The following is a 15,136-nucleotide window of genomic DNA, read 5'->3' on the forward strand; positions in this document are numbered from 1 at the left end:
TGAAATGAATTTCATGCATATAGATGAGTGCCTTAGTGCTAGAAGCTAGTTTGGTGCATACATCTCCAAGCACTCGTATTGATCTAGTTTTCGGAATGGTAAATTGTATAAGGAGAAAAGGATAATGTTAAGTTCTGTAAGATCACAGTTGCGTTTGAGATTAACTGTAAGGGGAAACGAAAGTCAAAATTTGAAATTACATAAAACCTTACAAAAAGAAAAGTCTCCTCCACTGAAAGATACTTTGGAGTTTGGACTGAGCTACCAGCCTACCATCAACATTATGAGTTCCGGGTCCATCCTTGCACACAGGATGTAAAGAACAGGAAAACTTAACTAAAAGATAGACTCCTTCACTTGCAAGCTCACGACGTAGAAAGCTTTAGTTCTCAACACTTCCTCTACCTCAGTTCCTGTTTTTACTTCCTCACAGAAGATAGTAGTAACCGAGCGCTAGAAACACCAGAACTAACAAAACTGCAGGAGCAGCCCATACCCAATAATTAGTACTCTTCTTCCGCTTGAGCATGGCTTTTGGAAGTGAGTCTGGACCTCTTGGGCGACCCCTATTCCTGATAATTTTTTCCTTTTGCACCTTCTCCTTAGCAGGGACCGGAACTTCAACATTCTCGTTTACCTTTTCTGGTTCCGAAACTTCAGCAATTGGCTCTGTTGCCTCATCAGGATTGATTTCAGTTGCCGACGTAGCTTTCTTCTTTGCCTTCTTTTCACGCTCCTAAGTTCGAAATGTAAGTCAGTAACTCAGTAACAGACCACACCAAAAAAAAATTAAAAAAGAATAAAAAGAAAACAAATAAATAACTACCTTAAGCTTCTTTTCAGCTTCTTTCTGCGCTCTAATTTCAGCTTTAGCTGCAGCTTTCTCTGCCTTTTTCTTCTTCCTTTCCATGGCCTGCTTAGCTTTAGCAATTTCCTCTTCTCGTTTCATCTCCTTCAGCTTTGCTTCATCAACTTTACTTTCTTTTGGTGTACTTTTCGGCTTCTCAAGCCCATAGATCTCTTCGTCATCGTCTACAGTAGACTTTGGAACCACTGGTTTACTTTTGGCTTCTTTCTGAACCTTCTGCACAGGCAAACTATCTAATGCAGCAGATTTACCATCTTCCTTGACTTGTTTTGTATTAGCTTTTGTTGCAGACTCTACTACTAGGGGGGCCACCACTTCATGAACCACCAATGGCTTCTCATCTGGGTTTCTTATGCGTCCATCCCTACTAAGTTGTCGACTATCAAGGGACGACAAAATTCTTTTCTCATAATCATCCCTAAAATCCTTTTTACTATTCCACTGAGACATAAATTTCTCCACCTGCCAAACATGTCAAACCCTTAGAATAACCTACTACAATTAACAGTCAGTGAAGATTTATACTGAGTACTTGTTCAACAAACCTCTGCATAACAAAGCTCTTCAAGCGCTTTAACATCATTCTTGATGGCCAAACCTCTTGCTTTGTTCAAGATATTACGGCTTAGGTAAAAGGAGGCATTCTGCAAATCAGTCGAAAATTAATTGTAAGAATGAGAATTACACTCAAAATAAAATATAGCCTTTCTTCCGCCCTTCATGTAAGAATGTTACCCTGAGAACAACTGATAGAAGAATAGGTTAACACAAACACATAACTAACATGTATCCAAACAAGATTCACTACAACAAACTCAATTATTATTGATAATGTATTTACACATGGTGCATAAATATAGGAAACCTTAGACATGACAGGAGAGAACTGAAAACATAGTCATAGCGTAATTAGAGGATCCTTCACACAGTTTTAGGGATTTTATATTGCACAACTGTCCACATCAGAAGTTATATACCACCAGACCAAAGTTCTTCACTAATGTAAAGGAGTCTAAATCTTGGAGATGAGCCCACTGCCCATCCCAGTACAGGCTCCTTGAGTAAATGCTTATGTGCACCAATATGGTGCTACATGAGACCAGAGTGATTAAGGGGTTCAAATAGACACCAAAAGATACTTCCAAGTTCATTAGTTTATATTCAAGGTGAATCAATGAGAAGCTGAGTTGCAAGATGAGAAACTAGAAACCATTGCTTAAAGTAAGGATGAAAAATTGAACTAAAGCTTAAACTAGAAAATGAATTGAAAAAAAAAACGAAAAAGAACAGCCCAAGAGTACAATAAATAAGGATGAAAATGAGAGAGAGAGAGAGAGAGAGAGAGAGAGAGAGAGAGAGGTTGCAGAAAAATCATGTTCACTCACTTGTTGATCAAGCTGCTGCCTAAATGTATAAATGCTCTGTTGTGCTTCATCCCTCTTATCAGTTACGATCTTCAGCTCATCCCGTATTGATGAAATTTGCTTATCTACAGCCTTGATTGCATCATCAAGTTGCTGAATTTTGGACCTAACTGCTTGTTGCTCTTTCTTAACTCCATCCAAATCATTACCTATAATCTACAATCAGATGATTATGAGAGTTATTAGGCATACTATATAAAGTAAGTCCTTAAAGAAATCACAAGATTGTTCAAATAGATGCAAATGTTAAAAGTCTACTTACTTTAACCTGGTCTTGAAGGGCCAATTTGTCTATATGAACCATTGATTCATGCAACTTGGCTCGTAGAAGAGCATTAGAAATGACTTCTCCACGTGTGTTTTCAAGTTGTTTGATCTCCTTAAGGATTTTCTTCTCCTCAGATAAAGGAATGCTCTCATGTTGTATGACATACTGCAAGCCTTTGATCTGTTCCAGCACAGTCTAATATTAGAGACTAATATATTGTACAAGGCAAGTAGTTATTCACAAGTGAACAATTACCAGATGAATTTGGAGATAAAAAAAGCTTTGTAATAAAACATACCCGAGCATCAAGCTCTTCCTCAGATGAACACAAACCACTATTGCGATTAGCATGATCAGCAGTGCGGAGCTTTTTAAGATCCTTCTGTAAAGGCTCAATCTCCTTAAACTTCTCATCAGCAATTTTTCTAATTTGCTGATTGTCAGATCTCAGAGCCTTGATCTGCTCTATTAACTCAGATCTCTCAGACTGAAGGAAGGAGATAGAAAGAGAGCAGTGAATTAGAAGTTTGCTCTTCTTGATTCTCAGACAATAATACTCGGTTTGATGTGAACTTATAAAACCAAACAATGATATAAAGGCAAACTTCATCGTACCCATAAACATCAAATATTGTCTTCTTTTATTTCATTGCATAAATTTTCATTGTCAGTAATAATATTCATTATCATGATGGCAATCAATTTCCAGAACAATAATCAAAAACTATTATCAGCAAGAACATGCTGTGAAGGTGTAACATTGTAAGCTATCCCTGCTTTACTAAAACATTGTGTAAGCCATTTAATTTACAAAAAATAAAAATCAAACTCCTTGGCACAAATTTACTGATGTATAATATCACTCAAACACACACACACACACACGCATTCTTCACCGAGTGATCTTTCCACAGTTGATGATCAAGTTCCTATTCCTGAAATTCGTACTTAGCTAACCACGTGTCTATTACTTTGACAACCTGTTTACTCATGTGTTGAAGAACTTACAACTGCAGTGTCAGTAACTTACCAAAAAGCCAGTTATGACTTATGAGGACCAATTGTTGAAACAAGAAAGTATCCTCTATATGTTTTTAATTAGCTAGGTAGCTAGATCTAAAAGCTTCCACAACTTTTCCTATCAACTTGTTAATCATCTTTGGTTTCGTCTCTCTTGGGGTTCATAGATGGTCTTCCATTTGAAAAAAAAAACTGATTCAACTTGTGATTATGCATGAGATAACACTGTTTGAATCCTTCTTTTTTACTAAACTTTCAAATATTAGTGTAGATTATTAGCAAGAAGTAGTAAACATAGGCTTAGCATAGAAATGAATTCCTGCAAAATTATCATATTCCAGTAGCAATGGTCAGATTATTATTAGCATAAAGTGGTATATATAGGATTAGCATAGCAGTGTATCTTTGATAGTTCCTGCAAAATTATCATATATCTGTAACAGAAGATCAGAGCCTCTGTTTCAATTTATTAATGCCATATATCCACATATAATACTGTAAGGAATCAATGATGTAAAAACAAACAAAATGAGTTGCGTTCAAAACTGCACTCTCATTAATAAGAGCAATGGACTTATACTCACCCTCTTTGCATTCAGTGCTTCCAGAACTCGAGATCGAGCCTGATTCTTCTTCTGAACTTCTACATTAGCCTGCTCAATTTTGGCTTTTAACTTAGGATCATCATATGTCCGGTGCCTGACAAAATAGAAAGTATGAACCTGCTTAGCGGCAGGCCACTCTTCAACTGCATCTTTAGGGAAGTTTGACACTGCAACCCCATTCCCTTCCTTTTTGACCATTTCATCGACATGTGATCCAAATTTTATAGGCTCCTTATGGCCCGACCCCTCTTCCAGTTTCCCATTTTCCTTGGTGGAATTCTCTCCTTCACTAACAGTACCCACTGGTCCTTGGACCTGCTCAAATCCCAAATCTTCAACCCCCATGTCTTCCCCCAACGAACAGCCTTACAGACCAAAGTCCTGATGAGACAAATGGTCAAATGATTTACGTCAAGGTAAACAATGAAAATGATACTGTACATAGAGCAGTCCAAATCAAGCTTATTCCAACAGGGACTCTAATTAAGGATCACAGGTTTAATCTAGAAATGCCATTTGAATTGATCATAAATCTACACCAAGAAAAGAAGAAAACACATAAATCAGAAACTCATAAAATTGATCACTGAGAACGAAAGACTAAAACTATGGATTAAAACCCAACAGCTACCTGCAATTTAGAGCTGTAAACACTTCATAGATCATTCAAACACCAAAACAAGATCGACCCAGATTGCAAAATTCAAGAACAGATACATAACTAGAGCTAATTCACACCATTTGACCAACTCAAACATCCACACAGACATCTAAATCCGACAATCTTTCACCAAAGATCACATTACCATTCAACAATCCAGTCAAACAAACCCAGCCAAACTCCAAAGATTTGATCTTTGACACAATCAAATCATCAAAAAACGATCTTGATCAACCCACCAACCAAAACAACATCCAAAAGTGAAAACTGAAACAACAATGGTGAAACAAGTGGATTATTACCAGGAACAGAAACAGACTGCAGCAGTAAAAGAGAGAATGAACCCTCAGAGACAAAGGATATCCCTTTTTGTACCAAAAGAAGAAGAAAAAGGGCCCCAAATCCGAGTTTCGCAAAACCCAGAATTATGGTCGAGATCTGTTTTCCTTTTATTTATATAGCAAACGCAAATAATATAAAATATATATATATAATTCCTTTCTCTCAAAAACAGAGAGACCCTTCCTACCCTGTTTCAAAGTCTCTCTTTTTTTCTTCTTCTTCTTCTTCTTCTTGTTTGCTGTTCCTATTTCCAAGAGATAGAGAGAAATGAGTGACCGGCTAAATTTACTATGTGGGTTTTTATTTAGAGGGACTGAGATGGAGACATTTCAGGTGAAGCAGAAGAAGTTTGGTTCGGTTTCTACATTCAGTAAAGATTCTTGGACTGTTTGTATGACGTTTCTATTGCCCCCGACGGTTATAAAAGCTTGCTCTGATAAATGGAAATGAATATTGGTTTCTCTTTCTTTGTTTTTCTCTTTTTCCATGATGAAAATATTAATCGGGTGATTTTGCTTTTCTGATATTTAAGGGTCATGGATTTGATTCTGTTTTAAGGATTAAGATAGAGATGCTTCTTTTTTTATAGATTCATGACACGTTAACTAACTTTGAATGAAATTGATAATAAAAGAATTAAATACGTAATGAGTAAATTTCATTATTCACTAATACATGAAAAAATTGAAATTAATATGGGTCTCACCTTTTAATCATGAATCGATTCGTGACAAACCCATTAACTTGATACCAAGGGGGGAGGTGAGTATAATATCAAAATTTGGATATCAATTTTTCTTACCAAAACTACTCTCATTTAATTTCAATATCTCATAATTGTCCAACTCTATATATATGTTATTGTTAAGACTTAAAAGCAAACAACATAAATATTCCATGAGACTCAAAGTTAGTGACAATATTTTCTAGTAAAAATTAGAGAAGATTTATATATATATATATATTATATGATATATATATGTGACATGTAGTTGATACCATGAGATTATGAAAAGCACTAGCTAGCAAAATGTATCAAAAGGAAAGTAAATAACAATATGAATAAAGTCGTATGTTCAATCAGGATCGAAAGGTATAAGTTCTTACGATATGGTAAGTTAAAGAAATGTGTTTCATTTATATATGGATATTTTAGTAATTAAATTGGTTTTAGTTCTGATTTCTTACGGTAAATAAACAACATAAATCATAATTCATTATGTTTCTGATTTGATTCCATATTGTAAGTAAACAACTCAATGGAATTGAAATCTCCATATACAATTTTATTTCATCTCTCATTCATGAAAAGTTTCATTTAAAGTTAGTAAATGTGCCCACAAGTCAAATGTAGGATTAGGATATCACCATTTTTTGGAGTATAAGATACTAAGTTTCATAGTAGGCTACATTTATTCTTACAGGGCATGACAACTTTCCATGTGGATAGAAAATCTGTATCTTTACGAGTTAATAAATATGTGACATGTTTCGTTAAATTTGTGCCATCACTATTTTGTAATACATTATTATTGGATGTCATATATTAAGTTAAACTGATTTTATCTTTCGAAATGATGATATTGTTGAAGGTATAGTATTGGAATTATCATAAAGATTGAACTTGCGATTTGTATTAAAGTTTGAAAATGCAAGATATTGGTTTGTTTTATTGAAAAAGATTTTGTCTTGGAGCCGGCCCGATTTCGCCATATTGATCATAACCACCATGTAGTTGAGTGATAATTCAATGGCTTAACCTTGCATGTTTTATATGTGAGATTAAGATATGAAATGTGAGGGTAGTAAATGAGTGCGGTTGCTAGTATTCTAGGAGCTAATGGAACACTATCGTTTCATTTAAGAATACTCGATTTTTTCAAATTATTGTGTGTGTATTTTAAACTCTACTTGTAATGAAAAGTACAAGGACAAAAATGTGCTTAAATGATTTGATTTCAAGTCCGTTAAAAACAGCAAATATTGTGTATTTTAAACACATGTTGCTAATTGGAGTGGATTAGATGAGATTTGGTATGAGAATATCGAAGCATACGTGTTGGATATCCAAGTTTTTACTTTAATTAGGCCCCTTCTCTAATTAGGAGACTAGGAATTTGGTACCATTTCTGCTCGCAGTACTAACTTTGTACTGCCTTTTTTTTTCAAAGAAAAAAGAAAGAAAGAAGGGGTTCGATTTAGGCTCCTTTAAGATACCAAAGTTTGGGAGCCAAACACGATGTCAATTTTTACCCCACAGTGGTGAATTTCGATACGCACAACGAAGACACCAAAACGACGTAGCATTGAGAGGCTCGTGAGCATCTGTGGCGTGACTGCGTGAGCGAAGAGTCCAGGCAGTTACGGGTTTAAGGCTACGTTTGGTGTTCTGTAATGTACTGTCAACGACGACTTATAAAACACGTGTTTTAGGACGCGCTTTAGTCTCGCCACGTTTGGTCGACGTTCACGAGAAAACAAAGAAGCGAATCTAAGAAATCAGATGTGGATGGAGTTGAAACTACGGAACTGCCCCTGCCTTCTTCAATGCTTACTTCAGAGATCTACCAGATCTACACGTGTGTAGGTGTGGAAGTCTGACTTTTGGGCTTTAATGGTTTTATTGCTGTTTTGGGGTAAGAGATCATCAATGGGATTCAGTTTTTTGTTGGGGCAAAATCGGAAAATGGGGGTTAAGGGTCACATTCGGGGTGTAGGGCAGGACACATAGGGCACGTTTGGTACAAGGGACTATGGTAGTTAGGCTTAATTTCTACCCGTGTCCAGCTCTCCTCAAACCAAGCTTATTCTACAATAAGCCAAACCCATGTTTGGGAGCAACTTGACTATGATAACCATTAACACCACTCTAGAAACAAAACCCATAAAGAAAGAGGAGTTGATGCTGATGAAACACAATTATGGGAAAGGAAAAAGGGAAGAAATACACGAACCCAAAAACAAAAAGGAGTCGGATACAATTTTATTGAATCATAGAATCATATTGGCTCAATCTTCTACAAATTTGCTCGACCAGTCCACATACCCATTAATCCCTATTCATCGTCCTTCTCTCCTCTTCTTCTGCATCAGTTTTTCTTGCTCACAACCAATTTCTCCCAAATTCCATTCAACTTGAACAGAATCCAAATTTCTAGAATTATGAACATAATCCAATTTTTTTTTTGTAAACTCGATCGATCGATCAACAATTCCATCTAAACTCCTTTAATCACCCAAACCCAGAACTTTCAAACACCAAACCAAACACCCACCGTGAAATTGATCAAAAACTCATAGCCCCAAATCAGCTTTGCTCATGTTGAGCACGCTGCGACAGCGACACTGAAATCCCGTCGGCGGCAGCGTGGCTTGATAGGGCGGCGGTGATGGACTTGATGGGTGACGGTGAGAGATTTGATGGGCAGTGGTGATGGGAGAAAATGAGAAGAAAGAGAGAAAGAAGAAGAAGAGTTTGCGTCAGACGGAGGTGCGAAGTCGCTGGGTTCGTGGGTCGGCGAAGCTGCAGTCGACTCGGTGACGAAAGTCGAAGTCTCGAAAGGAAGCGAGAGGAGGCGAGGGCTTCTACAGTCCCCCCAAAATCGGCGCCTCTCCATAGTCCCGGAAATTAGAGAAGCGGGGACTAGCTAGTCTCATTTAACCTAATCCCGTGTTTTCCCAAACATGGGTTTCAGACTAACTTTTTGGACTATGGAGTCCAATCCCAGCTAATCCCCCGTAACAAACGTGCCCATAGAGGCATTGGCTTCACTAATGTCCTTATTGCTATTTTTGGTTATTTTCTCTGAAGATTCTGGGTTCATAATGCAAGACAAGGATGAGTTAAATTAAATCAGAAAAATATAAAGGTAAGGAAGTGACAAACAATCAAGAAAAATAATTTGAAAATAAGTAATTCGCGCGTTTTAAGGCAACTAGCTGCTGAAATATTTAAGAAGATGATTTTTTGGACTTTTCGGGTTGCTCGTACGAAATTACAGATTTTAATTTGTGAATCAGATTTCAGCAGATCTTGGCCAAATGTCTATTTGAGACGCATAATACGTTTCTGGAATGGGAACGACGAGATCTACAAGACTCACTTTAGTGAGTCCCATCAAATTTAAGCCAAATAATTACGTTTCACTGTTCCGATTCGGCTTTTAGTATTTTAGGCTAGTTTTATTTTTCTTTTAAAACTCTATTATTTAGGTTTCTTTATTTCCTTTTTAATTTGAATTCTTTAGGTTTCAATGTTAGTTATGACTTTGATTTTGTTTAGGTTATTGATGCATATATAAGCATCATCTTTCTTTGTATTGAGATATCTTTCATATTATAAAACTTTTGAATTATCTCAATATTCCTGGTGGATTCCAGAACTTCTCGTGGATTCGAGAAACCCTAGTCTTGTGGATTCAGGACTGCCGTTAGTGAATTCTAACGGATTAATTTCGTTGCATTAGTTCATGTTCTCAAGGTTTACACTACTGGATTTTGTTAAGTACAATCGAGAACTAATTTAATCATATCACTAATATGATGGACTCCTCTTGATGTTATTTCAGATTTCTGAATGCCCAAAATTACAATCGAGAACTTCTTGACAAGTGTTTCTTGATTTAGAAATCTTCGTGTTACTTTCAATTGCTTCTAAAACTAGTCAATATTATACAAGAGTAAAGTTTGCTCAGTTCTGAAGGCAACCAGCACTGTATTTACATCAGAGGGTAAAAACAGAATAAGTGAAGTTGTCTACCATCAATAACTAGTTCACTTGCTCTTATCGTCACATTATTTTTACCATCAGTGACTAAACCCAAGTGAACTTGTTTCTCTTGCATTTTCCTTCTTTGTTCTCTGTTTGAACTTGTTTTATGGCCCAAGTAACAGGAGGCCTAAATTCTCAAGTTGATGCTAAAGGCTATAACAATAATAGTCAGGCCGAAGAATAGATATGCTACAATAGGTTAGGGCTGAAAAGTGGGCAAATTGATTCAATTCCATGTCATAAGTGAGTGGGATCAAGGTTCAAATATCGGTATCGGGGGATATATCGTTTTTTTGAAAAAGGGAGATATCAGAGATATCGGAGATATATCGGGGATATTGGAAAAAAATATCGTTCATCTTTCAAAATTATATATTTCTTATTGAATTACATACAAACAAAATACAATTATTAATTTTATCTAGTACCCAAAAGAAGCTCTAGGTGCTTGAAAAGATGCACGTTGGTCAACAAAACTACAATACTTTGCCTAAGACATACGAGCCATATAGTACGAATTGTAATGGTTAACATGATAGTCATATATCTCTTTTGAGCTACTAACAGTTTCTCCGAGAATGGGATAATAAAGATGAACCAAACTCGATAATTGATCATAAACGTCTCCGAACTGACCATAATTGTAAATAGGATGACCAGGTTGATAGTTGACTTCATGTGATTCGTTTGACATCCCACTGTGTTATGTGCCTAAACTGATATAATCAAAAACTTAAGGCAACTGAACTAACATCAGATGGAATATTTTGATCATCAATGACTCCTCTTATCCTCCTCATGCACCTATTTTTCTGTTGCGCACCAGGACCGCCTGCTCTAGATCCATGATTCTCATCTTGGGTAGCATAATCAAAATTACTTTCACAAGTAAACTGCTCAAATTCTCCACCTACATAAAATTGTTCATTTTCAAACCTTGTATCTCCACCACCTTGTCGACTTCCACCACTACCATCACCAATACCACCACCACCACCACCATCATCATCATTATCTGAACTATCCGGAGTTGCTACACCGCCCCACACACTAGCATTATCAGAATCATCTCTCGAGTCTCCAACTTTATCAGATAATACCTTGTTTACATCAATTCTAAAATCAGTTGCCTTTTCTACGACATGTGGAGGAGGGTAGTCATTTTCATTATCAAGGTGTGCATGCATAATCCAATCATGAAGAGGATCAATGTCATAATGAAGTGGTTCACTAGCAACATGAAGTAGATCAATATCGTTGTTTTCATTGATCACATTATCTTTTGCTCGTTTATCCCGTAGTCGTAACTTCATGTTATAGTAGTAGTATACGAGTTTTTCCAACTTCTGATATGCAAGACGGTTCCTTTACTTTGTATGAATAAGAGCAAAAGTACTCCACTTTCTTTCACAAACAGAAGAGGAAGCCATTTGTGCTAAAATACGCATGTCAAATTTCAGTATTATCATCCTTCCATGATGGGTTCACGGGTTGCTAACAATCTATGAAGGTATGAGGGAACTTCTATGAGACAAAGACTACAATGTGACTCATGTTTTTTTTACTTTTCCCAATAGTGCGTCAAGGAGATAAAGATTACTACTCTTTCTATATTCCTCGAGGAGAACACTTGTTACTAAAATTCTTGATATTCTCTTATGACCTTTATGAGAGTGTGAGACTACGTTATAACCCTTTATTTTGGATTCCCTCATGGTCAAGGAGAGCACTGGTCACTGATATGGCTTGCATTTTAAGAGTTAAGACTTGAACTTTCACTGCTCATCTTGATATCTTTTACGAAAAAATAAAATAAGCCGATTGAAGGACTACTCTTCTAGTCTTATTTTTTATATCACTCGAGGCTTGAGGTGATTAATTAATCAAAAACTCCAGGTCAAGGAGAGCCCGAGACATCCTCAAATTGAGATAAATTTTTTTAAGTGAAAATTTTCAAATATTTCTCTAAAATATCGAAGATATATTGGATATATCGTAAATATCAGAGAAATATTGCAGATATTTTATGTTATCAGAGAAATATCGCAGATACGGGAAAAAAATAAGATATTTACCCCTAAGATATATCGTTTTTTTGAAAAAGGGAGATATCGGAGGATATATCGGAAATATCGGGGAGATTTTGTTCCTTGAGTGGGATTGGTTGCTAAATTTTTACAAGATTAAGATTCTTCTTTTCTTTTTTGAATGCATAACTAGTACGTACGGTTGTTCTTAATTCAATACTGAAAAGTGAAAACAGTCGAATACTAGGAGACACTTAAAAGTCAATGTTCTGATTAGATTTAACATATATCTTAAAAGATTCCCGAAATAATAATGAGAAGTTTACAATATACGTCTATATACTTTAATAAACACCAACTAGGAAAGAGTATTATCATAATGTCGACTCTTTACTTAAGGAAAACTATAACATAAAATTGGAAATATCACTTGACATGTAACAGACTTACATATCACAAGTCTTAAAATTTAGCTCTCCAAATACACCATAAAAATAAATTGACCATACTTAACTTCACGCTACCACTAGGTAGCAACTGACATTGGACGAAAAAAGGAAGTTGTTGCCTACCTAAAATAGATAAGACAAATTGAGCGCGCACAAAAATACGAAACCTGACCCGCAACTGAATTAGAGACTTACTAAGGAGAGACTTGCTAAGTGCCTAAGGCACAACTTAAGTAAAAATCAAAGTAAATCAAAAACCATAAAATTTACTACCAAGGGTAGGGCCTAGTTACCAGCAACTCTAGGCACATAAGCCACTTATTGCAAATCAATAGGCAAGGTTGTTGATTGTGACTCATTGCTGATATGCGACAGGAAGATACAACGTGCACCGTGGGAGATCAATTCACTGCACCAATATGATCGCACAGAGATTCTTTTTAGACCACCCGGCGATGGCAACTCCGTCTGACCGCCTCCCTCCCATGGGGAGTACGAATGACCCCAAATCGAACAAGACATCAAGATCAAACCGCTCTATTGCAATCTCACCTTATTGGATTAGACATCGACAGCGCAATCTCAATACCTTCACCTTAATTGAGTTTATTCGACGGACAACCACCCCAAGGCACTAGCTAAGTTCACTTTAACTTGTCCGACGACGCTGCCAAGATGGTGCGTTCTCTAGGGCTTATGTTTTTTTTGTTCTCTAGGGCTTGATCTGTTTTTTCTTTTGGTGAAGATTCTTTTGGAGGCAAGGTAATTTTTCTTTATCTTGCATCAAGGAAAATGGCATCCAACAACCATATTTCACATGTGATCGTTATACGTACTAGAAAGATCCCAAGGCAAACAAACTTGCCTTTGCCAAATATGATACTGAGAAAAAAAATTAAAATTAATTTCAATTTATTCTCTTAAATTTTATATTTAAAATCAGTTCATTTCTTAAATTTTTATTTTAATTAATTCACCCCGCTGCAAAAGTTATGTTCGTTGGTCTTAGTCGAGTTTGAGTTTTATTGAAAGTTTGAAACCATGTTTGCTACATGGTAAACCTGTACATAACTGGGTTATTCTTCATGATTTCAATGAATTATAGTGTTTACAAAACGATGGAGACGGTGAGGAAAATTAATTGGGATTCAATTTGCCCAATTCATGCCTTTTGCTAGATTTGAATTCTAGGAATGAGATATTGAATGGTTATTGGAAAGAAACAGATCCTTGTGAATTCCAACTTCAACTAAGAAAATTTCATGGTCATTGGTGGTGTCTTTTATTTTAGTTATGATATATTGATAAAATCGAAGTGGAATGGTAAGGCTGGGAAGACGAAGGAGATGGTTATGACAAGAAGAGCACGGGATGCACGGGATGCACGGCAAGCAATGTTGACGGAGACGAGGACAGATGGGCTGAGGGGTGGGTTTGATTTAAGTGTATTCATCTTTATTTTGTTCTTTAAGATCATGACCATTCTTTTATTACATTGAAAATCTTCAACGAAGTCCTCACTAATTAATTAGGTCCTCATTACTCATTAGAAAGGGTCTCCCTCTCTCCTCTCTCCCCATCTCTTCCGTCCTCGAGTATCCGCCGCCTATACACTGCCGGCGTCCTCCCTGGCGACCAAACTCCTTCCTAATTGTTTTTCTTGATTTAGACACACACACACTCTCTCTCTCTCTCTCTCTCTCTCTCTCTCTCTCTCTCTCTCTCTCTCTCTCTCTCTCTCTCTCTCTCTCTCTCTCTCTCTCTCTCTCAAGTACATATCATACATTATAGACATATTTAATATGAACACTGAACACAAAAATCAATTACTACAATTACATAAATACAATATGTTCATAAGTCAAAAAGTTGTTGAGCTAACATTCTCCCTCAAGTTGTCGCATACACATCAATCATGCCCAACTTGTCAAACGAATCATAAATGCATTTTTCGAAACACCTTTAGTTAATATATTTGCCAGCTAGTTTTCTGTAGAAATAAAAGGAAAGCTTATAATATTAGCATCAAGCTTTTCTTTTATGAAATGACGACCAATCTCGACATGTTTAGTGCGATCATGTTGTACCGGATTCTGTGAAGTATCAATTGCTGCCCGGTTGTCACAATATAATTTCATGGTAGTTTTGGGTTTGACATTTAAATCACATAACAGGTTTCTCAGCCACAGTAGCTCACAGAGATCATGAGTCATACCTCTATACTCAGCTTCGCACTAGACCGTACCACTACCTTTTGTTTCTTACTTTTCCATGTAACCAGATTACCTCCCACAAAGGTAAAGTAAACTGATGTCGACCTCCTGTCTGCATCTTAAAGCCACTAATGTGAGCCCCTGAAAATTTTTCTTTATTTTTCCGGCGTTTCTAACATGCTTACCGACATTTTTCTGAAATGTCAAAAAACAAAATTCATATATTTTTGTTATGTATAAACTTTACGTTAGACTACCCGTCGTCACGAGTGTGTAGATGTTCACAAAATATTTTTCCGCCGCTCGATTATTTTTTATGCCATTTTAAAGGTTACGAATCCTTAAATCATATTTTCAGAAAATACATACCCTACATATTAAATCTCAACCCTTGATCTTCATCATTCAATTTCCACCGTTGGTTTTCTTTTAAAAAAGGCCAAACCTACCATCAGCCCACACACCCAAACCTATTGTTCACTCACTCA

The 15,136-nt window shown here is 36.4% G+C and overlaps 1 protein-coding gene across 3 annotated transcripts; it reads right to left on the minus strand.

Moving 5' to 3' along the window:
- Nucleotides 1–84: 84 nt before the first annotated feature.
- LOC126789146 (proton pump-interactor 1) lies at nucleotides 85–5,449 on the minus strand. 3 transcript variants are annotated; one of them, XM_050515233.1, is made up of 8 exons: nucleotides 5,376–5,449; nucleotides 4,165–4,566; nucleotides 2,859–3,047; nucleotides 2,555–2,740; nucleotides 2,254–2,448; nucleotides 1,414–1,512; nucleotides 827–1,330; nucleotides 85–736 (listed from the first exon to the last, which is right to left on the minus strand). In XM_050515233.1, exons 2-8 carry the CDS (start codon nucleotides 4,528–4,530, stop codon nucleotides 428–430), a joined length of 1,848 nt encoding a protein of 615 aa, XP_050371190.1. In that variant the 5' UTR covers nucleotides 4,531–4,566; nucleotides 5,376–5,449; the 3' UTR covers nucleotides 85–427. The 3 variants fall into 3 exon arrangements, with proteins under 3 accessions (XP_050371190.1, XP_050371188.1, XP_050371189.1); XM_050515231.1 differs by lacking the exon at nucleotides 5,376–5,449 and adding an exon at nucleotides 5,149–5,337; XM_050515232.1 differs by lacking the exon at nucleotides 5,376–5,449 and adding an exon at nucleotides 4,992–5,126.
- Between the last annotated feature and the right edge of the window lie 9,687 nt (nucleotides 5,450–15,136).

This window comes from Argentina anserina, chromosome 3, assembly GCF_933775445.1.
Source record: "Argentina anserina chromosome 3, drPotAnse1.1, whole genome shotgun sequence".
In the NCBI taxonomy this organism is placed as follows: domain Eukaryota; kingdom Viridiplantae; phylum Streptophyta; class Magnoliopsida; order Rosales; family Rosaceae; genus Argentina; species Argentina anserina.

Coding starts and splice junctions, on each gene's coding strand:
- LOC126789146 (XM_050515233.1), bottom strand. CDS start 4,530: ATGGGGGTTGAAGATTTGGGATTTGAGCAGGTCCAAGGACCAGTGGGT. Junction 2,741..2,858: donor AGGAAGAGCTTGATGCTCGG/GTATGTTTTATT, acceptor GTGCTGGAACAG/ATCAAAGGCTTGCAGTATGT. Junction 737..826: donor AAGCTGAAAAGAAGCTTAAG/GTAGTTATTTAT, acceptor TTTCGAACTTAG/GAGCGTGAAAAGAAGGCAAA.